The 27,332-nt window shown below is 41.6% G+C and overlaps 1 protein-coding gene across 2 annotated transcripts in view; it reads right to left on the minus strand.

Moving 5' to 3' along the window:
- IPPK (inositol-pentakisphosphate 2-kinase) overlaps positions 1-26,782 on the minus strand; it is a 30,222-nt gene extending 3,440 nt beyond the window's left edge. For both annotated transcript variants that reach the window (XR_005602965.1, XM_039559013.1), the window contains exons 1-12: positions 26,618-26,782; positions 13,184-13,231; positions 9,320-9,415; positions 8,501-8,567; positions 6,828-6,949; positions 6,353-6,442; positions 5,699-5,757; positions 5,293-5,365; positions 3,884-4,163; positions 2,546-2,696; positions 1,353-1,455; positions 791-870 (exon numbers count right to left, since the gene is read on the minus strand). Coding sequence is in view for 1 of the 2 variants with exons in the window: in XM_039559013.1 (XP_039414947.1) it covers positions 791-870; positions 1,353-1,455; positions 2,546-2,696; positions 3,884-4,163; positions 5,293-5,365; positions 5,699-5,757; positions 6,353-6,442; positions 6,828-6,949; positions 8,501-8,567; positions 9,320-9,415; positions 13,184-13,231; positions 26,618-26,698 (1,250 nt within the window). In the remaining variant the exon portion in view is untranslated. The remainder of the gene's footprint in view (positions 1-790; positions 871-1,352; positions 1,456-2,545; positions 2,697-3,883; positions 4,164-5,292; positions 5,366-5,698; positions 5,758-6,352; positions 6,443-6,827; positions 6,950-8,500; positions 8,568-9,319; positions 9,416-13,183; positions 13,232-26,617) is intronic.
- Positions 26,783-27,332: the final 550 nt, after the last annotated feature.

The following is a 27,332-nucleotide window of genomic DNA, read 5'->3' on the forward strand; positions in this document are numbered from 1 at the left end:
GCTGAAGTCAAATATTACTCTCACTTACTGTATTTAGTAAATCTAAGCTGTTTCTAGGTGGTGCATACAAAGCAAGAGCCGTATTAACCAGCAAAAGCAGAGAAGTGACTGCAGCTCCTACTTAGGTTCACGGTAATAAAACATTTAGTATGGGAACTGCTGTCCAAGCATGCTGAGGGATGGAGGAGGGAGGAGTTCTGAAGTCAGCCTTTGCACAAGTCATGTCCATCACTAACACTTCACTTGAGAACTGCAGGACAAATGCAGAAAACAGCATTCTCTAAAAATAAAAGGGCTCTGGTGAAGCAAAGTCCCCTGCAGAAGAACAGATTAGCACTGCTGACACAAGCCAAAAGGGATAATACAGCAGCAAAGCCTCCTGCCTGACAGCCAAAGCTGTCACCTCTTGATTATTGCCTTGGTTTTATTCTAACTAGGCCATTAAAGACAACTCAGCTTGAAAAATCTCTCCTATGAGAACACCAAGGCAGAAAAATTGTACCTAGTTAAAACCATCCAGAGCTACTATGAACAGTCAATTCCAATTTTAATAAAGGAATAAATATAAAACTTTGATCCTTTCGATCAACTTAAAACTCTTCAGGAAGTGACACTGATCATAAAAAATGTCTTATATCACAACTGTACTAAAATGCTCACAGCCAAATATTTGGACACACCACCCCCCACATACGGCACACTTCAAGTGATTGAATTGCCTGAACAGTACAAACATCTCCAGTTCCTAAACAACTGGAGCCATTCCAAAGCAGGTACAGGCAGCTCTTACCATTCATCTTGCAGGCAGGGGGAAAGGGCAATCATGATGGAGCAGTCTTTAGCAGTCATTGCTATTCTGTACTGCTGCACCTGTACAACAGAAAATAACACACGTTTTCTCTTAGGTTGGTGTTTACCTGAGTAAAGCATCCTGTTCCTTACAAAGGCAGCACTGCACTCCCTGTATGGATATGTTGGCACTTGAAGAGCTGGACATTCTCTCTGTAACAGAAGGTTGGCAGGAGCAGGTGCTTTTGCAGCATCCTGTATAAGAATCGCATTTATTTCCTACAGATTATGTTCCTAAAGGCCAAACAGCACCAGTTCCTGCAAGTGCTTCCTCAGTCTAGAAGGCAAATAAACAGCTTTATTTTTCTCTCTGGAACTGGTGCTACAGGCTTGTTTTTAATTGCTTCTGCTAGAAAGATGCACCCTGGCACAATGAAGAGCTTTAACTTTACAGACCCTGACAAGCCAGCAGTGCTGCCTCCATCCATTATCCAGCCCTTTCAGAGAGACAGAGGTTAATTAACACCGACTGACCAAAGACCCCTCGAGAAGTTCAGAGGTACCTTTGTTAATGCAAACGCCACTGTCCCATCATCTTCCAGGGAAAGGTCCAGCAGCTTCTCATAAAACACTTCATTGTAAGGTCCATCTATCTGTAATGTACTTCTAAATAAATATTAAAAGAAGATTTACAGACAGCCAAAATGATGTACTGGTCTTCAGTGTGATCTTTCCTCAGCAGCCCAGACACCCAGATTAGAACAACCCAACAATAACACTGATGAACATGTCCAAGTATTAACCCACTGCCAACCAACACCACAACAGTCCTTGTTAAATCACTCAAGATTTGCTGCTGCTTAGGATCTGGGTTGTGTGGGGTTTTATAAACATGACTCATTCTTAATCCGTTGCCACCTGTGTATCACTATAAGGATAATGGGGTTTTGCAAAAAAATGGGTAAGTTTCAAAATTTGTAGCAGTCTGCAGGAGCTCCAGAAGCCTTGCTGAAAATACATATATAAAAAACATAATATTCATCTAAAAGAGATATCAATATATTACATATTATTTTGTACAGACAAAGTATAAACTGGGGGCATAAGCATATCTGACAGGGCCCTGCTCCACACCATGTGCTAACAGGGAGTGTCCTGGCCTTCCTTCCCCCTTTGAACAGCTGAGCCCCTGCTGCAAAGCTGAACCCTCACAGGGGGGTTTGTCCACACAAACCCCCCACAGATCAAAGAACACATTTTCCAGTGCTCTGTTTCCTGTGTAAGTGCATAGGCAGAAGCAACTCCTGAGTGAAGCCAGAGTGCCCTCATGTGAGCACAGGAGGGGAACAGCACCCCAGTGAAGGCTGCTTGGAGCAATTATTATTACACTAATAAACCTTACTTGAGGAAAAAAACACAGCAGCTTGCAATCATCATTGCAAAACATCATTATCCCAGCTCTGCAGGAACTGGGGGACAGGAGAACCCACCCATTTCACTGTACCTTTCTGCAAATACACAACTGCCACTACTAAAAAAGAACATTTTTCTCTCTTAGCTTGTTGTGAACTTCCCATAATCATTACTTAAAAATTCAGGCCAAAGTGGCCAACATCAGCTGGAAGTTCAGTTAGAAATTCAGACTATGCAGTGCCCCGAAGAAAGGTTGTACAACATAACAGAGCGTGTGCACAGAGGCAATCCTCCCTGCAGTCCTGCTTACTCAGGACTGGGAAGAAAAGCCATCAAGTCTTACCTCTCTTCAGGAAATTCCTCCAAGTACTGTTCAACTCTACTGTACAAAGGATAGAGTCCTTCAATATCCAGCATGTCAAGCATCTGAGCCTGAAGGGTTTTATAAAGGAGACAACCCCTCGGTAAACCAGAGCTTTCCAATTTATGTTTACCTAGAAGAAAATGCATTTTAAAATAAGGCAGACACAAGTCTTAGCTTCAATTTGCCATTACATGTGCTTGTTTAAAAGTCCAAAAAATACTTTTAGTCCAGTCACAGGGAGGGAGAAGCCTTAAAGCATTCAGTTTCCAAACACTAAAGTGCAAGGTGCACATTTAAACAGCTCATCTTGGACTGCAGAATAAAACAGCTGGTATTCAACTCTACAAACTACCTAAAAACAAACACCAAAACACACCCACATCCACTGTAATCTACTCATTTTGAGTCCACAAGAGAAATTTCTCAGCTGAGTTTGAAGCCACCACAAATTCACTTTGAACAGTATCAACTGCTGACAGAAAGTGATTTAGCATTTCAGCTCTTTTTTATACAATATCAAGAGGTCGTATTTGCTGTAATTTCTCTAAGATAGCACTTTCTCCAACACTTCAACAACCCGTGGACAAATGAAAAAGGTCTTCCTCAAAAGCAGAGTAAGAAATGGGCTCTTTGTGTAATCAGGATAACTGGCAGCATCTTGAAGAACTAGAGCTTTACAGAACTTATGCACTGAGGCATTAGCATCATTTACAGTTTTCCAGCTCTCACTTCCCATTCCTTTTCCCTCAGACCTCTCTTTACCAGGAGAAGAGCAGCTGAAGAAAAGAACAAGAGCTGTGCCCTGGTGAGGGCTGACAGGAGGAGCAGGGAAAGACAAAGTACAGGAGTTGTAACAAACCAACCAAAGCAGCCCAACTTCATCACATACAACATAAAGATTCCCCACTCATTTGGAATACCTATCAGCCAGTTACCAGCTCAAACTGGCATTTTCTTCCATTCTTCCTCTACCACCTCCTGAATTTATTTTTACCCCTGTCATCAGAAACAGTGCTCTAAGTGCTTACTACAACATCACATTCTATTAAGAACAATTCCCCGGCAGCTACGCAGCTCAGAACTCGTTTTTTAAATGCCATTAGAATTCCCCTGTTTCCATTCTCATATTAATAAACTAGAGACAGAGTTGAATTGTTACATCAGACAAGGCTCTGAGAAACCTGGTCTGGTGGAAAGCATCCCTGCCTATGGCAGGGGGCTGGACGAGGTGGCCTGTGAAGGTCCCTTCCAACCCACACCATTCTGGAATTCCATGAACACTTAATTATGGACAGTTTTTACAAAATTATCCCTTACCATTTCTTACTAGCTCCTTATTAAAAGCACTTGCTTCACAGTAGCTTCTCCCTTGTGAAATGGGAACTGTCTTCATGTCGCCTGCCCTGCAGGTGTCAGTGCTACTTAGTAGCGCCATGGTTATCACATGGATTAATTCCTTAACAATTGTCCTTGTGCAGTGGGGGCCACTGACCAGCCCATTGGAAGGGAAAAAGAAAGGTTTTAAGTGACGAGCAAGTTCGTTCCAGTCAGAGACACAGTCCTGGTCATCCTTACAGCCATAAATTAGTTCCCCATTCTGCAACAAGGAGAAAAAGAAGTCTTTAGGCATGGCAGGAAGTCAAGTTACTCATTCTGAGCTACTCAAAGTTTAATATTTTAAGCACAGAAAAGTGTTATTAGCTTAACAATCTGCATGCAGACACACAGCATTTCCAGTCTCTTATGGATTTGCCCTCCTAAGTCTAATCAGAACCTACAAGTAACAACCTCTGAATGAAAACCAAATCCACCATTTAAATCAAGTGCTACTTTCCCAACTTAATGAACTGTAAGGAATCAGAACAATACAGGTGTGAGCGACACTTGGCACATTTTCCTATCAGTGAAAAAAGCACTGTATGAAACACCCTTCTTTTACCAGCCCGGACTGGCAAAGGGAAGGCTGTGCAAGGGGACAGAAAAGGTGTGATACTTACCTGTACTAGTACAAAAATAGGGCAGTTCATAGAAGTAATTCAAATAATTGATTAAATATTGGAAAGAAATTAAAAGAATCTTGTTTCCTAGAATTAATTTGAAAATCTCCACAAATCATCAGTTACTGCTTCATACTTTTCCTACGTGAATGCCATGAAATGCCACTTTCTCCTTCCTCGGTGGGGCCTGCTGTGCCTTGGGCCTGCGTCAGTGCTCTAACAGGAATTTAAAACAAAGTATTTGCAGCAACATGCCAAGTTCTCCATTTTCTTCTTCCCGAAGCAGCACAAAGTTTTAAAACTTTCGTCACCTTAAGAGTCCTTTTCTATTAATTGTTCCTCAGCAATTCTTTCCCACTAATTCATTCCCCAGGGAATGGTCACAGCGCCAAGGCTGCCAGAGGTTCAGGAGCATTTGGAAAATGCTCTCAGCCACAGCATGGGATTGTTGAGGTGTCCTGTGCAGGGCCAGGAGTTGGACTTTGATGATCCCCATGGGTCCCTACTAACTCAGGATATTTTGAGTCTGTGAATTCTGGGAAATTAAATTCCAGGTTAGGACAGAGAAATAATAACTATAAGCTTGCCCATTTCCTTCTCTTGATGGAATCCAACAGTGATGGTGCTGATTAGGTAGGTTTGAAGGAAGATCTTGACTGTTTAGATGCTGAAGTCAAATTGTTTAAAAGCCAAGGCAAAAAAAAAGCAAGCAGAGATTTAACTGTTTACCTTAAATATTTTCAAGTTGTTCTGTGCCTCCTGTAATAAGCTCTTCAAAGCAAAGTGCATTCTTTGTTTGTTTCTAGGGAAAACAAAATAAAGCCAAGAATGTTTTATGACAGCCTTTGGATGTTCACACCTGGTGTGAGCACATGCACGGAGCACATCACTCACGCTGAGGTCACAGCACAGGCAAAGTGAACTTCAGATCTGAGTAAACTAAACAGCTCTTGGGTGCAATGTTATGCTGCAAAAGGCAGCTCTGATTGCTGAGATAGGTGTAAAGGGGGAGATGGCACCAGATATAATCACTGTAAAGGTCAGACAAGCCAGCATTGATTATCCGTAATGATCAGTGAAAGGCAAAGCAATCCAAGCAAGAATATAACACAGATTTTTTTTTTTTAATCCTTACCCTGAGAAGAGATCCAATGGGCAATATTTACTTGGTCGCTTCCATTTTCCGTTGGCTACCTGTGGAAAACCCAGAGCACTGCTGTTACCCACTCTACCTGGAATAGCTGCTCTCTCATTTTAACAGCCAGGTGTGTGGCACTGACATCCTGCCTTCAAAGGTCAGGACATTTAAACCCCTTTGGTCACAGAATTCATGGCCACCACGGGTGTTCTTGGTCATTTTTAACTTGAGTCACTCAAACTGCATTCACTAGGGAGAAAGATCACATTAAATCCCAGGGAGTCACAGTCACACCATTCCAGAGTCACAGCAGACACGAGTCCATGACCTCCGTGCCTGTTACATGCTGTTTGTTTTAAGTCACAGAATGCACTTGGTGAGCTGATCTGGGAAGGAAGTTCCACACCAGAGTTTACCCAATCACAGTGTTCAAGTCCCCAAAGGCTGATATTGTATTTGTTTGCTTTCAGCTTCCCACAGAACTTGTTCCATCTCCCACTAAACAAATTCACACCCAGAGACTCAGCTGTGTATCCTCCTACCAGCTTTAGTCATATTGGAGATTTGAGCAAGTTTCAACAGGAAAGCAAGCCTGAAACAGCATATAAAGCACAGTACAGCCAAAGGAAAGCAGGGTGACTTAATAATTACCTTTAGATGCTGATGCATACAGTAACGACACACCTTGTGCTTTATCTCCTGTGAAACATGGCTGGAAAAAGGAATGAAGCCACACTTTGGCTAAAACAAACAAACAAAAGAAGATCGTAAGTATAAATGCCTCTCTCTATAGAAATAAAAAGGTACACAATATGCAAATCCTTCCAGTCAAAGGAAAAATTTTAAGAATAATTTAAAAATTCTAGCCCTTAAAAGCTGTATTACTCTCAATTATTTTAAAAGATAAAGACACATGTGGCCTACAGAAAAGCATAGTAACACCTAGGAATTTCACAAGTTTCATAAGATCGGGAATTGGAAGAAGGAGGGAGCTGTTTCCTGCTATGGATCACAGTGAAAGCAGTGAGCTCTGCCTTCCCCCACTGCTGCATTCCTTGAAAACTGCTGGGGCCAGTGTATAGTAAAAAATGCAAACAAGCCCTGAGGCTTGTGTCCCCCTGCACACCTTGATCTCGATGCAGAGGATGGGCCGGTGCTCGGCGAAGCGGAAGGTCTGCAGCCGCGTGAGGTTGGGAAGGCACATCGCGTAACCGCTCAGCGTGTCCATGTCCTTGTCACAGCGACACTCTGGACAGCAGGGGAGAAACAACACGAACAGGGAAATTAGCTCTGGGGATGTTTGTTCACTCTGGAGCCATCTCGTTCGCCAGGTGGGGCGTGGGAACAAGCATGGAAGGACAGGACACACAGTTTATCAGCTTTAGCCAATTATGCACTTGCACAAATTTGCCCTCCCCATTATCAGGTTCCTCAGAACTGTCCCAGAGACATGGAGTGTCCCAAGAGCTGCTGTTAATGGCCACCTCCCAGCTCATCCTAAGAAAGGTGAGGCCTGCAACAGCAAGAAAATGGATTGGCCAACAACAGGTAAAGTGACTCATTACGTATTTATTCAAATATGTGATCTCCTGCATGACCTACCATCCCTCAGCTGAGTCAAGTGGATCTGAAAAATGGCAGGAATATCATAAACTTAAGAGGCATTATTATAAAATCCTTTGAATAACTTCTCTCCATGTGCATCCTTTGGGACACAGAAAGGTCTGTGAGATTGTAGTTCAAAGTTAACAAAAGCACACACTCCCAGATTTTCAAGTACCTGCATTATTAAACAGACACGCAGAACACACGTTTCAGTTACAGTTTCCACTGCTAAGAAAAATGCCCACGCTGAAAAATATATTGGAAAAGAAGAAATAAATCTCAGAAACCAAAGCCTCAGGCACCAGCCTGCCATGCCATACTGCTTCACCAGGATGAGCAAGAAGCCTTCTGTCTCCAACAAAATGTTGAGGTTTGTTTTCTTTTTCTAAATTTAAGCAAAAGTACATTCTTCACACCTTCACAGCTGAAAGCCACTTGCCAAATCAGAAAGACACAAATCTGAAGTATTAGAGAAGCTCCCTTGCATGTTACACAGGCTTATGTGAAGGGCAACATTGAAAGAAATTCTTTCCCTGAGGTTTAAAAAAAAGTTCCTGTTAAAAATGGACAGTGAGATTCACTGTTCTGAAGCACCTGGACACTTCCTCACAACCACATTTCAATCCCCAGCAGCTGTGGACACACAAAGTTTAACTTTGAGAAATAAAACTAAATTCTGTCATTCACTTCCACCAGAGTATTGTTCATTTCTAACTTCTATTAAACACTGTGAACTTTCCTCACTGGGTCCTGGCACTGTGGAACTGCTTCTCAAACAAGTGAGGAGAAATCAACAATGGAGTGTCCTGTGCTCACTATATGTAAATTAATTCTTTTTTTTTCCTGGATCAAAAGCATCAAAGCACTTCACTACAGTACTTTGATTCAGCACCACATTTATCTTCAAGGAGTTTTGCTAAAGCAGGAGTTTCTGGCCATTCTCAAGAACATTTGGGAACATAAGACAAACCATGAGGGCCCATCTGTCTGCCCATTTTAGAGCTATCACATACTACTTTTAATTCTAAAACACAACCCTTTTTATCCACAACAAATTTTCAACTTATCATTGTCTAAATATTAAAAAAAGTTTCCTTATATTCTGAAGCATGAAGCTTTTTTTTTACTTTAGAACAAAGGAAAATGCTTTACAGCTTGAGGAAGCCCCTTTTTAATGCCATCCCTGGCACTTACCTGGCCTCTCTGGCTGGATTTTCAAACAGAGCTGTCTCACAAAGTCTAGAGGCAGTTGAATAATTTCCTATTGGGGGGGAAAAAAAATTAATTAATACCCAGGTTTGGGAGTCTGGAAATGGAACAGCAAAGTTCAGTGGGTTACACAAAATACACTGAACTATGCAGTCAGCAGCTTCTGCCTCTGATTGACTGTGAACACTTGTACCTCCGATCACATGCAACACCTGTTCCTCTATAAAATCCAAGGACTCATTTAAATAAATGCATGACAAAGAGCATTTTCAGTGCAAGTTTAATGTGTGTGAAGGAACCTGCGTCACTGTGTCCTTTCCACAAATTAAAAAATCCCGTGTCTCACATCCCACCCTTCCAAGCAGAATTGTGTAACTCAAGTTCCAGGTGAAGCTGTAACTTTTTCAATCATCTGTTCAGTGAAAAAGATCTGGCTGCCCTGAAGAACAGAGCAAGGGAAAAGGTGACCTCTGACTGCACAGAAACCTCAACAATTTATATGAACCAGGTTTCTCTTCTTGTTTTGCAGTTAGTCTAAAAATCTCTCACACACCCTCCCTCTTGCCCTATATGTAGGGCAAAAAAATGACCCCACTTTTCATCAGCAGCTTGAAACAGCCAAACCACTGAGTACAATCCAATCACCTCATCAGCACAGAGCAGGATCCCTTGTTCACATCCAAATGTTTCTTGTGTGTGTGTGTATCTTGCAAACCCTGTTAGTTCCTTTTACTTGGTAGTCAGTGTTCCTCCAAACAGTGTTTAAAATGCAGAAGCCATTTATTTTAAAAACAAAACATTTACCCCATGGTGAACGTCGTTCTCCCCAAAGAACTGCTTCATCACATGCTTTCCAAAGTCTACAATGTTTTGCAAATGGTGTAGTATTTCCTCTGGAGTCTGGAAGACACAAATGTAGGAACTGATCTCTGAAATAATGATAAACAACACTCCAGAATACACACGCACATCCTGGTCAGTGATTTAGCAAATAGCTTAATTGTTGAGCTTGGCAGGTGAGTGCACACTGAAGTCAAACAGACACATCAAACGTGCTGAATTTGTTTTCCTACTGCTGCTTCAGGGACTGGGACAAACAGAAAAATGGTCAGAAAAGATGATGATTCTTAGATTTCAGGGGGAAAAGGAGAGAGAAAGTGACAAAGGTGGAAGAGGGGGAGATTGCTTAAGACCTACTCTGACCATTATTCTTAAAACAGCTCAAGGAAGTCCAGCAGTCCAAAGAGGTGCCCAAGAAGGCTCCCTGCCAACAGCTGCAGTGCAGAAAAGGCTTGGAGTGTTACAAAATACATCATGGAGTTTGGGAAGAGAATGGCTGCAAAGACTGAGCCATATTAAAAACCTTGGCATGAACAGGTACAGAACTTGCCATCTGTCCCAAATCCTGCCCCAGACAGTGAAAAATCTTACTCTGATGTGATATTCTGTAATTTCGTAAGGAAACACCAAGTTCTTCTACAAGACAAACATGCCAAAAGCTAGAAAGGAAGCTCCCTGAGTACTGGAAGCAGGACAGGGACAACTGCACAGCCAGACTTGGACAGATTCCTGCTCATTGAGGAGGGAGCAAAGGAGCTTTACAGCAATATTATCCTACTCCCTGCACTCCAGCACACTCTGGTTCTCTGCAAGGTATTTTATTGTAAGAACAGACAACCTCAAAGCTACTCTGTCCTTATGTAACACATACACAAAAAACCCACTTAAAACCTCACAATAAGATTAAGTGGAGGAAAAGAAAGTGCAACACTTGGGTACACATTAGAAAATCAGAGGGGAAAAACAAGAGCAGGAGAAAATATAAACAGAGCAGAGTAGGAGGAAATAAAATACTAGAGGACAACACTCAGACACCACCAAAGCCTAGAGAAAGGAGGAAAGACCACATCCAACACAAATCACAAATAACAACACAACCCCTTCTTTAACTTACACAAATTCTGAATGGTGAGAAGGAACATTACATAATCTCGTCAGTAACAGAAATCTCAGCTAATTCCCATTTACAGATGGTTCTGACCTGGTTTGCTGATGTACACAGGTTTGTGTTTTGTTTGGTTGGGGTTTTTTAACATATACACATACTCACATATCGAGAAATAAGCATTTCATAAAAATCTACTGCTGCCACTTTTACCACATGGAAAGACTCACCAGTTAAAAAGATCAATACAACCATAAAATTATAAATCAAGTTTAAAACATCTCTTACGAGCAAGTATATTTGATATACCTAAATGAAACAAAAAGCAACTAACAGGCGACTTGAACATCACCTTTTAACATAAAAAAACTACTAAGATGAAAAGCTTTTGAAGGACCCATCACTACTGCCAGCTCATTCACCAAAACTCAAATAGGCTTTATACAATAAAATTATTTTTAATTCTTTAACGAAGAAGATAATATACTAAAATAGCAATATGCAATTAAAAGCACTCCATGAGTGCTGACACTTGACTTTCTACTCAAGTAATGCAAGCCCTGCAGTCACATAATCGAGTATTTTTCAATCATAGCAATAAGGTTACAATTCACAATAACACCACATTTTTAACTACTGGATTATCTAATCCCAAATTCATAATTAAACAGATAATTAAAAATACAAAGCAGCATCCAGACTTCTTTACCTTTCCCAAAGGAGTTAAGCAGAAGAGACTGAGACCTATTTGTTAATATCTGAATTTCAGTGTGTGTATTACTAGAAAATATTTTGCTTGAACTGCTTCCTTCAGCATTGTTTACCTTGGATGACCTGGGATGTCATGCACAGATACAGAACACTTCAGAGCCTAACTCATTTTACTCAAGTCAGGAATACAGATTACCCTTAAAAACAACCATTTTCCCTGTCATTGTTGCTACGTGCAAGTTCATCCCAAAACTGATTCTCTGGGATTTGTTTACTAATCTGATGATTAAATATTTAAGTCTTCTGTTCTGCTCCAAGAAGAAATGGTCCTTTAAAAAAAAAAAAAAATCAATCACCAGAATAAGTAAATATATTCAAATTACAAAACCTTCTATTTAGAGGGAATAGTGTATCACAAAGTCCACACACTCCCAATGCAAGGCACATGCAGAAAGTGCTCCTCAAAATGCAACACTGGAACTTGTATGACCAGCCTCAATGCTGTGGTGGGTAAGTGAAAAGTCACTTCCTGGCTTCCTTTGTGACTTTCTCATACTTTGTCAATTCTTTAAAAACAATTACTACGCAACAATCTCTTTGAACTTAAAATAAAAACAAAAATTAAAAAAAGGAAAAAGGGCAGGCAGTTAGTTAGTGTTCTGTTTTCTTAAATAAACTGCAACAGACTGACATTTTACTTAAAGCTGTGGTCTAGTCCTCTCCTGCTATAGTAAAAATTGAGATAAGCACTGTTTCCTTTCTTGTGATGCACTGGACTCTTCACTGTTCTTGTTAGCACTAAACATTATTATCTTGGGCTACACTACAGAAGCATAAGATACATTTTTGAAATCCTGCCAATATAAGCAGCTGAAAAATCAACTTGAATCATACTTTAGTTTTACCAGACCTTTTTTCAAGTTAAATAGCAGCAGAAAGACCATGAAATAACTCATACATACGCTGTGTTCACTAGTTTTGCCTTCCTCTACTTTAGCAACTTCTCCCTTGTCCCTTGTTAAACTGAATGCTTCTCATATTCATCTTTCTGATTTAAAGCAACAAAATGCCCTTTCTAGATGTTTACTTTACATTCATCCTTGTTTCTTTTTTCCTAAAATTAAGCACACACACTAGTTCTCAATAGAGCCACAATGCTTTTTGTATTTCCCTCATCAGAACAACCTGCCACTGTGCCTCACAAAGCCGTGGTTCAGGAGCTGCTGTAACTCAAGCCATTCCCTGTATCTCTCAGGTAACACACTGTAAAGACTCCTCTCAAGGTTGAGGAAACAAAAGAATTTGAACCTTGTGCTCTCTTTTTTTTTTTTTTTTTCCTTGGAACACTGTGTTTATGCTCCACCTTTGGTTTTTGATCATTTTTTATCCTTGTTAAAAGAAATCTAAAGTAACTCACTTCAGCTCCTTCTCCAGCAGAAAAACTTTATTGTACCATTGAAGAAACTGGGAGATTGTGTCCTGCCATGTTGTTTTTGTAACAGACAGGACACTAAAATCACTCACTGACAAAGGATATTCTGTGAACATTTCATGTGTTTGTTCAGATTCCATGGTTTTTTAGCTACTGAACAGGTGGCCAACAGCAGACCTTGACCATGACCACCAGTCTTGTGCTGCTCCTGTTCTGTCCCACCTGGCTACAGCCTATAAAACTCCTTTCTTCCTCGGCATCCCTGTGCTTCCATACATGGATATGGCACATTAACACTGTGCCACAGCTGCCCTTACAGGAAGCTCTACCCTCTAACACATAGCAGTCTCACACCCCACCCCACACAGAGCTCTTGGTATCAGCTCTCATCATCCCAGTTACATAAGACAAACTCAAATTTCCTCCTGTTGCCAAACCCCCTGAGACACAGGCACATTTCAAAACATCCCCTTATTCTTACACTTGCCAGTCACAGCTCTTTCACAGGTTTCTTGTTTCTCCTCACACTGGCTATTAGTTTACCCAAGTGCTTTCAGCAACAGGACGTGTTTAAACTTACCTTATTCTGGTTGGGGGGGGACTTCAGAAACCGCAGCACCACACAGCGCTGGAGAAAAATATGAAAGAATAGGGTTTCATTAGCATTTATGAACAGCACAATTGTCTGAATCCCCAATCTACCTCTCTGAGAAATTAAGGAAAAAAAAAAAAAAAAACGAAAAGCACATTTGAGATGGTTATTTCACTCAACTTGAAATCAAATATGCCAGCTGAAATCAAACACAGCAATGTCTGCTGCCAGCTCTGCCATCAGTTTAGTGAGGCGGCCACTCTGCATTTGCAGTCACCAAGTGCACCAGGGAAATGCTCCCTTAGCTTACAGCACTGCTCTGAAACCTCAGAAGGCACATACAGAACCAAAAACACCACCACCCTGGCATTTGTGCACCAAAGGTCCCCAAAAGGAAAAAGAGAAACAAGGCCCACTCCACTTACAGTATCAGCACAGCATTACAAATTATTAAGGAGACTCTTACCAATTACCTGCAGCAGCTACAGCTGTACTTAACACTAAACTAAACCCTGCTACTTATAAACTTCTGCAGAGTAAACACACAGGAACAAATATAGCAGGTTTCCAAATATTTTACATTAAAACCATAGAAAAACTCACTAATTTTTGTGATTTTTACAATTTTTTGTCAGTTTTGTAACAATTCAAAAACCTTGAGACTTTACACGTTAAAATCAAAGTCTGACACGGTGTTAAGGAACCTGCAGCTTTACAAGGCAACACCCAGTCCTGCCTCTGGTCTGCCTTAATATCTGATCCTCAAGATATTCATTCCCAGTGATGTAGGTCAGCCCATTTGGGCACAATGGGGATACAAACAACTGGGCACCCCAGAAGGTAGACACAAACAGCTTCATCTTCTCTTAGCCAGTCTGTCTCCATTTGGGCCTTTCCAAGACACACCAAAAAGGATTACATTCCATTTAAAGCACTACCACAGTCTCACAAAAACAGTGCAGACAAAATGTCCCAGCTGCACTTCAGGTTTATAGAATCCAAGCTTTTTCCCTACCAAATTACTTCCCATTAAAAAACCTCCCATAGCATGACAGCATCAAATCTATTCCATATTTCAGAGCTGGAAACTGTCTCTGCACAGGCTGAGGGAGAGAGCTGCAGATATCTTTAATTACTAACATGGAGAGAAAGAGGAAACAAGCAAAACTGATGACAGTGTGCCATCCAAAACACTAACAAAACTAGGTCCAGGTTCAGACATTGCCACTGAAACCCAGACACAGCCCCTTCCAGATCTAAAAAGTCTCACGCCACCATAAATCTCTCATGGTTCACCCACATCTGGAAAACACTCACATAAAAGTGATTTGACTCATCCTGCAAGATGAGTGTCCCAACAGCAAACGAGATACCACCAGAGTGGTAATTAGAGTCACCTGGATTTGACAAGATTCCTGATGACAGTTCCTCTCTCTTTCTCTCATTATGCCCTACATATGGGTAACAGAGCCCAGGCCTGATGAGCCTGTAGCTGTGTGGGCAGTGTGTTATTCTTAGTGTTTCAACCATTTGGATCTCCCGCTTTAATTATTCATAAGCAAGTGGATCAGTGATGGAGTGATCTGATTATCACTTCTAATCCCTTCAGAAATATGATTCTGTAATCTTTCAAGGCTGGTGTAGATATCTTTTAATCAGTTCTCAGCCAAGATTCCAACCAGTGCTCTGGAAAACCTGATCTGCTCTCACAGGACTCAGGACAGTATTTGTTCATCGCCAAATAATTTCTGATTTGGCAAAATGACCAAAATTATACATGGCAAAATAAGAACATGTTGCTGGTCTAAAGATGTCAAAAGGAAACAGCACTGTTCAAACAAAACTTCACAGATGCACTTAAACCAGCCAGCCCACACTACACTTTAGTAAGACTATTAGATGATTAGAGGAAATAAAAACAAAAACACCAGCAAACAGACAAAACTCCAGCCCAAAACCAAACCTCAAAAAAACCCCTCAAAACACTTCTTTCCTATTTTAGGGCAAGTTTTCAGGTAGATCCCTCCCTTTGTGCATTTCAATATCACTTCCACAGCACCAAGGTTAATCCATCAGATGTCACAGGTGCCAACTGCTTCAGAAGTATCACCACCAAAAATATTGGCCCACATTTTTCATGCTATTGCATTTCTGATTCACTTGGCTGATTCTTTACTTGGAAATGTTGTGGGTGGTTGTTGCCATGAGGTTTTTTGCCAGTTATCTTAAAATGCCTTCAATTTTTTTATATTTACAGGATGAGCACCAAGGATGTACCATACTTATCTGCATGCACGGGAATGGCCCAAATCCCAAAGAGAACAGATCTCTGAAGAGATTGTCACTACTCCTCAGCACTCTGAGAATCAGATCAACTAGATCCTAATGCTCCCTAAATTTCCTTCTCCACAACCAGTGGAAGGGCTTACAGAGGTGCCTAACACCACTCCCATCAAGGCACTATCGCCATCAGAGTATTTCATTAGGTAACAGTCCCAGAGAGATAAAAAGATGAGAAAAGCATGCTGCAAGAAGAAAGGGGGGAAAAAAGAAACAACGCATGGATGTAGGCAAACGTACAACATAAAACATTAAAAGGCTTCGTATCTTTTGAAGTAAGATAAGTTAGAAAAATAATGAATTCAAAGGAAGAATTCTATACAAATGGTTTTTAATCCCTGCGTATGTTCAGTCTCCATTTAGTGACAAAAGACTAAAAATAACCAACACATCAGAACATCAAACACGACTGCTCTTACTCTCAAATAAGGAATTTAAGGACAACTCTCATATGAGAGCAGAGCAGCTTGAAAGCAGATAACAAAACAATGTTCTTAGTAGCTCCAGGGCCATACTAGGGCTACAACAACAACCATTTCCAATTGTTATGGAAAACTGAAAACAAACACTAGCAACAAGGATACCAAAACCTGGGTCTCTGAAAACACATCCACAAGCGCTGGGCCGGAGATGATGTAACCAGAAGTGTTCCGGAGGAGCTCGATCCCAAGCCACAGCACTTGGAGCCTGCAGCCTAAAGTTTACAGCCCCACCAAGAACGGCAAACACTTCTTTAGCACCCCATCACCAAACAATTGTTTGGGTTAGAGCAGAACAAAGTTAAGGATTGCCAAAAAGGAGAGAAGGAGCTGTGGGAGGAGCTGTCACAATACTCAAAGTCGGTGGCATGACAGAACCAGCGGGGTGTGTACACACACAGCTCTTGTCCTCGTGTGTCCTGGGAAAAAAGGGTCCTGGGCTTAGTCCACAAAAGTTTACCTGTAAGAATTTTTATTCTCCGGAGCAGTTACTACAGCTATTATGTTAATCTTACTCAATAAAATCCAAAAAACAAAGTAATCCTTAGTAGCTTGGCCAAAATATGACTGGCATCAATCCAGGTACTTTGGATTAGGCAGTAGCATTATGAAACCAGGATAAAAGCTTACATTTGTTTCTTAACAGCTTGGTGTTTGATATTGACCTTATTCTATGACCTCATTGTCATAAAATGCAGGCCTCCTGAACTGGAGAGTTTTTAGAAGTTAAACACAACTGGGGCAAATATGTAATCTTGATATTCCCCTTCAGGGAACAACCTCGTTTGTATCACTGAGATTTTTTTCAGGTCTTTTGCTACGTTAGTAACAAAAATCTATATAACAGTTGTTTGCAGTGAAAGAAATAGGAAAACTTATATTAAAATTAGCTCAACCGCTGTTAAAATTGCTTAGATGTACAGAAAGATATGTATTTTCCCTCTGCTCTTACCACCTCTGCTCACATGGGTTTAAAATAAGTTTCTGTACAAAAATACAAAGAATTAGCCTGTCCAAACACAAAGCCTGGGAAACACCAGCTTCTCCTTTTCCAAATAAGCAGGTTCACGTCATTTGTTATTACACTATTATTATTCTAAGCAGCACACATTAACTGCTTTTGTCTGGAGGCAAAGCATTACTCTGACATCTCCTTCTGCAGCTGGAAAAGATTCTCATCTCACTGATTCCCAACTAGTGTTCGCACATGCAAGACCTACTGGTAGAAAAAAAGACACTGAGAAGCAACTTTTTAAGTCCCAAAAGGAACTCCACCCCTCTTCCCATACCCATCATCTCCCTCACTCCACACAATCTCATAAATTCTGGCATCTCAAAACTCACCAGTATTTTTGCAAGCAGTATCTGCAATTTTACATCACAAAGTTACCTACCTGTTGCTTAAAAAGGCATACAATACAGAAACAGAGTAAGAAAACTCATCTTTCTTTTAAAGTTGCCCATATAAAAGTTACAAGTTTCCAATCATAAACATGGGGGGAAACACTCTCAAAGACTGGTAACAAATCTTTCTCTACAATTCTAACTCCACTATTTTTTGCAACTAATTTCACACACCACCACCAACCCCTGCCAAAGGAGATGAAGATACAAAGTAAATACTTTTAGAGAAAATAGTGTCTGTAAAGGCTCTGGATGTCTTTATACCGTAAGAATTGGTTATTTAGTTCACCGTGTTTTGCTGACCTGAAGAGCTACCAAGAACTTATCAAACACAGCTCTGAGAATGCCAGACCTACCACTGTGTTTATTCAGTGCTACCTAATCACTGTGGATTTACAGCAAAGTACAGCAATGATGCCTACAGAAAGTCCATTCTATCTCATTTTCAGTCCAAGGGAGGGAGAGGGAGACAAACTGAACACAGCAATATGCAAGTACTGATTAATGACAGTTCCAAGGGTACTCAACATGAACTATGGAATTGTTTAGCTGATATTAAGCTACTCCTGCAGTAGCACACTGCAGCTGCATGCAGTATATGTCAACTAAAAAAATTATTCTGACTTTTTTTATTCCACATCTACATCCCACAACCCCTTCAATTCCAATTCTAGTTTGAGGGATTTGAACAGAAAACAATGGTTCTCTATTCAGAAAATGCAATTTCTAGGAAGGAGAAAAATGGACAAAAGTGTTATCTTCACATCTCAGAAAAGACAGTAAAAGAGAGAGTTCCTCCTTCTGACAACTGATAGAATTCAGTGAAAACATGCCCATCACACTGCCCAGGCACTTCAGCCAAAGCTTACCTTCATGATACTCAACACAAGACATTTTTAAAGGTCTCCTCATGCAGGGTCAGTGTGCCATGTAATGTGGAGGGATGTGAGAGATGGAAACAAACTAAGTGCTAGAAAATTTTGCAGCTTTTGAATGAAATACACCTGGTAATATCATACATAATTGTTTTCCAACCCAGTTTTGTTCTGCATAAGGTGGATGAGATCACACAAAACAAAGTGAGGAAAGCTACATTTCCTGCCAGTATGGAGGAAGTTTAGCAATTGCTCACACAAAGTGCAAAGAAGCATTCAGAAATTGGAACAATACTCTTTTATTTAGCATAGAAGTCCTTGAAGAACAATGGTTTTATTTCTTAACATGAATAAAGGATTTCTGGCATGGTATCTGGCTTGACACCATTCAATACGGCAAACCATTATTTTAAAACAAACCCCCCATGATTTCTTTAGCACAGAGCTCACAGCTTGCATCAGACTTCAGGTGCTCATTCCATTTTTTTTTTTTCTACTTGGTTATGATCTTGATTCCCATGGGAGTTAAGCACTACCTCAGGTTTCACTTTATAGCTAAGCTTCTATAACCTCGCAATACACAGATGGTACCAATTCTGAGAGAATTTAATGATTGCACTCTGCAAGAGTGAGAAGGAAATGTCTGCCCTTCAGCCAAACCAGCTAATCGGAGTACCTGAAATGATATCAAGTGATACACCCACTGGTACGAGGTGGAAACACACACCAGAGAGAGAACAGGATGAATAAACCCATTGATGCCTGTCCCTCAGTGTGCATTAGCACTGTCTGGGTAGCACAGCACACAGCCCTGATGTCCTCGCTGTGAAACACAAGTCAAAAATGGTCCTTAACATTTAAAAGCATATCAAATACCTGGCCCATCTGTCAAACAGGTGAGGTGTAGCAATCAGAACATAAAACCACGTCCTAAGCTTCCTTCCTTTAAGCTGCCCTAAAGCCCCCTCTGATCAGCAACGCACACTTCCCAGCATTAAGCTGCCAAGTCATCTGATGTTATGTTGGGGAAACCAGGCGTTCCAGGAAATTATTAATGGGGGGGAGGAAATAAAAAGTCAAAACAGTAAGAGGGATTAGAATGAAGCTGAATAATGAAATGGACAGTTAAAACAAGTGAGTAATTCTCAGCATCCAGAACAACTCAGCTAGAAGGCACTTAAGCAAGCCTCATGCTCACGTAGAATCCAGTGACTCTGTTCCTTCCCGAGTAAGAGCAGGGCAGGGAGAACAGTTCAAAGAGGTCAGGACACCTCCTTGACACTTTATTCCATGCCACAGACAAATACACTGAGGCAAAAGGAACAGCTACTGAAAAGCTGGGAGGGAGGAAGAACCAAAAGAGTGAATAAAACAGGCTGTTAGACTGAGCACTCCTACACAGCTTTGGGTCAGCCAGGCTGCTTTATCCAAAGCAACCAACCCACGGCCACTGTCAGCTGAGGGCAGATACAGGAACAGCACAGAAAAGTCACAGAAACTCCATCACTGCATTACAAGCACTTGTAGCAGACACAAAAGAAATCTTTTTAAGATAACAACTTGATCTCAACTGCAAAAGGAACTCAGTCAAGTTTGAGTTAGCACTGAACCCAAACCAAAAAAAACCCAAACAGGATCATTTTTAATCAAGGCTGATGACCTCCTGAGCTTGACTGCAAAACTGAGATTTTACATTTTCACTGGATGTGGCCTTCAGCATTCTCAAAAGTCACTCAAAAAAGAAAAAAATAGCCCCAAAGTGGAGTTTGAATTTCCAAAGAAGGTCACCAGAAGACAAGTCTGCTCCAACACTCATTATTAGCAAAAGACAGCATCTCTGGAACAAGTATTCTGCAGGAAGGAGAGAGCTGCTGCTGCAGTTAAATGATCACTGTCATATGGCATTAGTGTTAGACCACAGAGCTTCTGTCTCCCATCTCCATCCACACACATCCTGTGTCTTCCCATCTGCATCTACAAAACTTAAGGCACTCATAAGAAAAGTTTTAATTGCTGCCTTTCTGCTCTCTCTCCTCTCTACATTCAGCCCTGCTGAACCCAGCATCACCTTTCCCTTTTACTTCATGGAAGAAACTAAACTGCTCTGCATTCAGAGCATCCTTTCAGTGCAGAAACCTGGTAAATACAAGAAAATTTTAAATTTAACTACTGGCACAATATGGAATTGAAATCTCAATACAGAATTAAAATTCCTTGATGTTGACTTAACCTAATAACTTGGGGGAAGTGTGTGTCAATAAAAAGCTTCACAGCTAATTCACAGAACTGAAAGTACTTACAACTTTTAATTCTTTGTTTATAGTAAAAGCTTTGTAGATGGTACTCAAGTAGAGTTAATCCAATTAGTTATGGCATCGACAGTCACAGCTGTACCTGTTTAGCCAAAGAACTAAATACAAACAAATACAAAACTGTCTTTTTTTTTCACCCACTAACCATAGATGTGTATCTAAGTGTCAATTAGCCAAGGTCAATGCAAGGAATCATACAGTTTTAATACAGGTGTCACAAAGGTTCCCAAATTCCAACTCAAACTGGTGACTGCCCTCTCTTCCTAAAAACTTCATTGTTGTTCACAGCAAGTCAGGCATCTCTTCCTTTCTTTTTCACTGATGACACACCCTGATCACATACTTGGCTTTTTCAACTGGTTTTAATAGCTGCTTCAGTCAATTTGGGCAGAAGCTCCTCTACTTGTTTACAGTAAGTAAATAAAATTAAAAATCAAAAGCAATGACAACTAAGAAAGAAGGAGTATTATCTTTAGTCATCAAGCTGTCTTCCTGTCCTTTTGTCTAAGTAGGCAAAAGGTGTGCAGGTGTGGGGGTTTTGCTAAACAATGTTTAGAGTCAGACACTGTTGAGATACGCACACACCCAAAAAAACAATGCTGGAGAAGCCAGGTCAAAGAAATGCCCTATGAAATTTAAAAGAAAACACCACACACACAAAAAAAAAATCAAATAGAAGAAGTAGAAAATTCTACAGAACCAGATGCAAAACTCCTCCCTACATTCCACAATTCCCAAATCCATCAGAAGGAAGAATTAGCACAGGTTTGAAACACAAATAGTAGAATCTCATCAAGGAGACAAAAATGTTTAAGCTCAAGTCTTACAAAAACTATGCCTTTCCCATTAGTCAAAATGAAATTCAACAAATACAAGTTGCATTTTACCTTTTCTGGTAGCGTCTTTCTGTAAAAGAACCAAGAGACCAGAATGTGGCCATATTTTAAATCAGAGCAGTATTTAGAAAAGGCCATTATTAATAAACTATTGTATTTATAACCACAAGAACAGCAAAATTTCCCTAACTGAAGATTCTTTAATACAGGAATCAGCAGTCTGTTCTATATTTCCATGAAATCAAGACATTCATGGATATTAATGGAGAAAAAAACCAATCAGAACACAACTGAACAGAAAACAGAACACAACTGAAAAAATTTTGCTTTATAGTCGGGGATCTGGAATTTCTCAGGAACAACTTGGAAGTTTGGGGGAATCAGTACTTGCACAAATATCAATAGCACAAAACAGATTCGGGCAACTCCACACAGAAAAACAACAGAAGAAACAGGACACACAAATTTTTGGACTTGTACAAAATGGCATAATCAGAAAAAGCACCTTAAGAAGATTCTCTCAACAAGACAGCAATTAACGATCAGCATCATCTCTTTTCTGCCAAACAAGGCCAGAGGAAAGCTGCAGCTAAGCCATTCCAACCACAAGCTTTCTACTCTTTCAGCAACATCCTTCTGTCTAAACATACAATCCTGTCTTCTCTTCAAGTAAGTTTATTGCAACAAAACTGAATTTGTCATTATTCTTATAAACAAAACAACCAACCAGCCAAAGGAAAACTATTTCATAATGCAAAGGCACTATGAGGAAAAATTATCTACCCTGATTGGCACACGTTTACCCTTCTCATAGTTATTTTACTTTAAAATCCCAAACCAAATCCCTCTCCCCTCTATGCAGAAAGTGGCTTCCTGCACACACTTTGCAGCCATCATAATGCAGGTACCAGCAGAAGCAGCTACAGACGCAGTGAAATCAGAGACTGCTGCTAAAACATGAGATACACCTCTCTCCCAGCACCTCTGCTCGCTATAGTCCCCTGTGCAGTCAGCACAAGGACTGGGAAGGATGCCTGCTAAAGCAACACTGGGACTTTCTCCATCTTTACCACAGGTCTTGAAGGGAAAACAAGTATCACAGAGAAGAGACAGATATTATTCGTTTATTACAGGCACCAACTTTGAGAATCTTCTGCAAGCTTGATTACCTGACTTGACTCCCTCATCCAGACTCCTTAGCTACACTTCACTTACCTTCTCCATCTCCCCTATTCATAAGCTCACAGATGCTCTGGAGATGGTTTATACATTTCCTAATTAAGTCCTGTACCAAAACCCAAGGTTATCTGCTGGAGCTGCAAACATTCCAAGACATGAAGTAGATGATCACTAACAATCCAGGCATCTGAAGCCATAAACCACAACCTTTTGCAAGCACATGCCAAGGTTGTTCTAGACCATCTCACTTAATAAAAAACAAGCTGGGGAAAAAAAAACTCCTATTTTCCACCTCAGACAGTCACCCTGAAACACAGATTTGATGTTCAAATGTATTTCAAAAGTAGGCTTTTGGTTACCACAATATCCCAACATGCAAGAAGTAAAACAGAGACCAGGAGGAATGTACATACTTCATCTCATAAAGCAACTACTGTAGACTGCAAGCACATGTTTCAACAGCCAAAGGAAATCCAAGTTATTATTCCTAGAGTTGCTTACACTACTTTGTACAAATATCTACTGAAGCCTTTTGAAATGAAGTGTTAAGTATCCCGTAAGAGCAAACAACTGATTAAAGTGCAGAACTCCAAAGGAGGATTTCCAGCTCACTTCTGAAAAACTAAGTACCTGCACTGCAGAAAGACACATCTTACCAGGAGATAACTGTTCTGCAGCAGTTTCTCTGAACCCTCTCTGCTGCTTATGAGTAGGGAAGAGGAGGGAAAGCCCTGCTTAGCTCTCTTTTTAAATCTGAAGCCAAATTTGAAGTAGAAGGAGCGACTTTCCGCTAAAAACTCCAGGAAAAAGAAACCTCCTTTCTAAACCACCTGGCTGGCTGATGGTGCTTGGTTGGGGGTTGCAGCACAAATGTCTCATCAACACCTCTTAGAGCTACCAGTTGTATTTCACACTAGAATCATGAGGTAGGAAAGCTGTCTCTTCATTCTAGCACTTCAGCAGACTGCAAGACTACACAAAGGCCTTTTGACCACAATTCAGTTTCAATTTGGATTAATGCATTCACAGCTGCAATAAAAACCAAAAGGAAAAGCTTGATCACCAGAGAAACTTGTACCATAGTTCTGTACATCTTCTGGAACTTTAGATTCACCAGAACTGAAACTTTAAAAATCCATGAAAGCAGAAGCTTGAGTGTTCATCAAGCAAGCAAACATAGAGCTCCAGTGGTAACAATGGGAACTGGAAATGCTTGGCAGGTATTCCATCTTTATTCACCAGATCACTGTCTAAATGCTGCCAAACTAATTAAAGTGACTCTGTAAAACTACCACTGTAAGAGACGCGTTGAGTAGCCCATGCCGTGCCTCAGACTCCTTATCCTTCACCGGAGGGATAAGGGACAGAGATGCGCTTGCAGTGATTTCAGCACACAGGGAGACTCCCGTCACTATTACGCCCTGCAGGATTAATAACCAGCAAGAGGAAAGAGCACAGCGAGCACTGACAGCACTTTCATGGAAACAACAGAGCTCATTCCATAGGATGCCAGCATCCCCCTGCCAAACAAACCTTTGTCTGGACACACTGGAAAAGCGGCTGCGTGTCGCCTGCGTCCAGGGCTTATCAGCACACTGCCAGCAGAACTGTTTGCTGGGCATGTGACTTTTCCATGACCAACTTTTTACTTTGGTCCTGTACTGGATTAACAATGCATTACATTCACGTCTTAAAGGGCAACCTACAGGGAATGGAGCAACCCCAGGAAATAAGCAGAGCCTTAAACACAGGAGAGCACCCTGTGATGACATGGACCTTATTGCCCTTACTGTCCATCCCTAACCCAGCCACAGCCCTCACAGCCAGGAACAGGGGTGTCCATCCAGGCTGCTTGCCCACCCCAGCCTGCAGATCCAGTGTGCTGGAGACATGACCTTGCACAGGGCTGTTATGAGTGCTCCAAGGAGAGCAGGAGTTCAAACACAACACCTTGGACCTCACTTCATGAAAGGCAAAGCAGCTCATGCCCTCTTCTCCAGTACAGGGATTCACTTTTTTGTTGTTGTTGCAGTTTTGTTTTTTAAACTTCTCAAAGTTTCCCAAAGCAAGGAAGAGTGGCTTAGACTTAGAGAGGTAGGGACCAGCTTCCTCTCCACATTCCCAAATACCACTATGCATGAGAACATGGAAACAACAAGCACATACAGTGTTTCAATCTGGCCTCTCACTTGTATCTGAGCATCCATTCATGTCTCTCCCACCGCCACCAAATCCCTATCCCCCTCCTCTGGCATTGATACACAAAAAACATGAACTGGAAAGCTACAGAATGATGCAAGGACAGTCAAAATGTCTTAGCTGTGCTGCTGATCCATTCACACAAACCTGAGAATAACTTAACACCAGATCACAAGAACGATGATTAATTGTGCAAGTATGTCCTGCTTGTAAGAGGCACAAAGTTACAATTAGCATCTATATAGTATTTTATAGGCTTCGAGTTTACCAGACTTTGTCATCAGTAGACACAAAGATCCAAAGTGTAAACTTCACTGTTTCAAAGTTGTCTATAAAGGAAAAATTGTATCTATTTCACTTTCACTCTATCTTAAAAGTTTTAGCATCTTGTTAAAAAGAGAACTGGCACACTCAGCAGCTATTCTGAATCACTGGCTGACTTCCTCACTTTCCACATCTTTAAAGATAATCACAATTACGTCACTAATAATCCATTATTTATCTTGATTCCCATCATCCAGTGACTGAGTAGTTTCTACACTGCCTTTTTCAAAGCTAAAATATGACAGGAAACAAAATCATACACGTTCTTCTTGTACCAAAAATAGCTTTTAAATAGTATTTAATATAAAGAAAAAGAGGAAAAAAATCTAGAACCACAGAAGTGCCCCTCCTAAAGTTTGGAGAGCACCATAAGATTTCTAGCATTTTCTCAGACATAGTATTTGTTAATATTTTACATCTAATTCATACTTTTAATGCAGAAAACAGACATTAAAAGAATCCAGTATTTTCAGTCATTCATTTAGACATAATTTTAAAAAATAGTTCTTAAGATTCAATTCTTATTATAGATCTTTTTCTACAAAAAGCCTACATTTCATCATTCTGGCTTTACTGAGTTTTGATCTATGAATCATCAAGAACGTTCTGTGGCAAATCCATACCAGCTTTTAAACTGAAATCCAAATACATTTTTAAAGCACAAAACAGCCACAGGCACTTTTTAGAAAAGGAATAAACTCCTTCGAGGGGCACATATCCCAATATATTAAGTAAATAATGTACATGCAAGGGGGGCACGAATACACTGTCAGCATAAATTGACACAGAGTCTGCTTGATTGGATTCAGCTTCATTTGACCATTGCTGCTGTAAGTGCTGAATCTATTTTACTGGAATTTTTAAATTCCTCCATCCCCCCGTATTCCCCCTCCCCTCAAAAAAAAAAAAACCAACAAGCAAACAAACAAAAAAAACCCAGACAAACAAAAAAAAAAAAAAACCAACAAACAAGAAAACAAAAAACCAACAGGTAGATGGAAGGATGGGGATGAAGTGACCACCGGGGTCACATCACACCAGCTCTGTGGCACAGCCAAAAACCGAAATTAGAGTCGGGAGCCCGGCCCAGCACTGCAGCGAGTGCTCAAACTCCTCACAGAGCCAGAGTCGGTGACAAAGGGAAAAACACGCCTTCTCCAGCTCGCTTTCTCCTGTCACATCACCCACACCCGGGAATGATGATGGAAAAGGTGAATTTTTAGCACTTTTCCTCACAGCTCCCATCTCCAGGCGGCAGCTGCCCGGCCATCGGCTGCTTTCCCTCCGCTCCTTACTGGCCGTGACGGAGGACCCGGGGAAACGCCCGCTCATCTTCCCCACGGGACAGGCCCGATCTCCCCGGGATAGAAAACTCCTCCGGGAAAGAAAGCAGCGAGGGCGAGCGGCGGGGCCGAGCGGCCGCTCCCGCCGGGCCGCCCCTCTCACGCGGGCCCGGGTTGGGGCTCCCCCGTACCTGGCAGTGTGAGACGACGAGGCTCTGGTTGCCTTCCCCGTGGTACTTCCATTCATTCTCATCCATCTTCTCCACTTCCATGCCCGGCCCGGGCCGCGCGGAGGGCAGGAGCAGCCGCCGGCCCCGCCGCCTCACGCCGCCACCATCGCGGCTGCGCCGCCCGCCCTCCGCCGAGGGAAGTCCCGCCCGCCGCGGGCGCCATCTTGGAGGCGGGCAGCGGGGGACAGGGAGCCCTGAGGCGCCGCCCGGGCAGAGCCGGCGGCCGAACAGCATCTGCTGCCGCCGGGAACCGCCGGTCAGGGAAGGCGATGGTCCCGCTCTGCTCTGCAGTGGTCTCACCTTGAGTCCTGTGTGTGGTTTTGGGCACCAGACTATTAAAAAGGGATTAAGCTGTTAGAGATGATCTAAAGGAGGCCATAAGGATGGAGAAAGATCGGAGGGGAAGCCTTATGAGGAGCAGCTGAGAGCACTTGATTTGTTCGGCCTGGAGAAAAGGAGGCTGAGGGGAGACCTCATCTTTATCAGGAACCCACCCAGGCACTGAACAGTCCCTCCACGGTTGGGTCACAGCCCCAAGGCTGACAGAGCTCAGAGAGAGTTTGGACAATGCTCTCAGGGACAGGGTGGGATTTTGGGGTGTCCAGGAGTTGGACTCTGATCCCGATGGGTCCCTTCCTAGCCGGTGTGTTCTGTGGTGGGGGGGTGACCATGTAAC

The sequence above is a fragment of the Corvus cornix genome, chromosome 12, assembly GCF_000738735.6.
Source record: "Corvus cornix cornix isolate S_Up_H32 chromosome 12, ASM73873v5, whole genome shotgun sequence".
Lineage (NCBI taxonomy): Eukaryota > Metazoa > Chordata > Aves > Passeriformes > Corvidae > Corvus > Corvus cornix.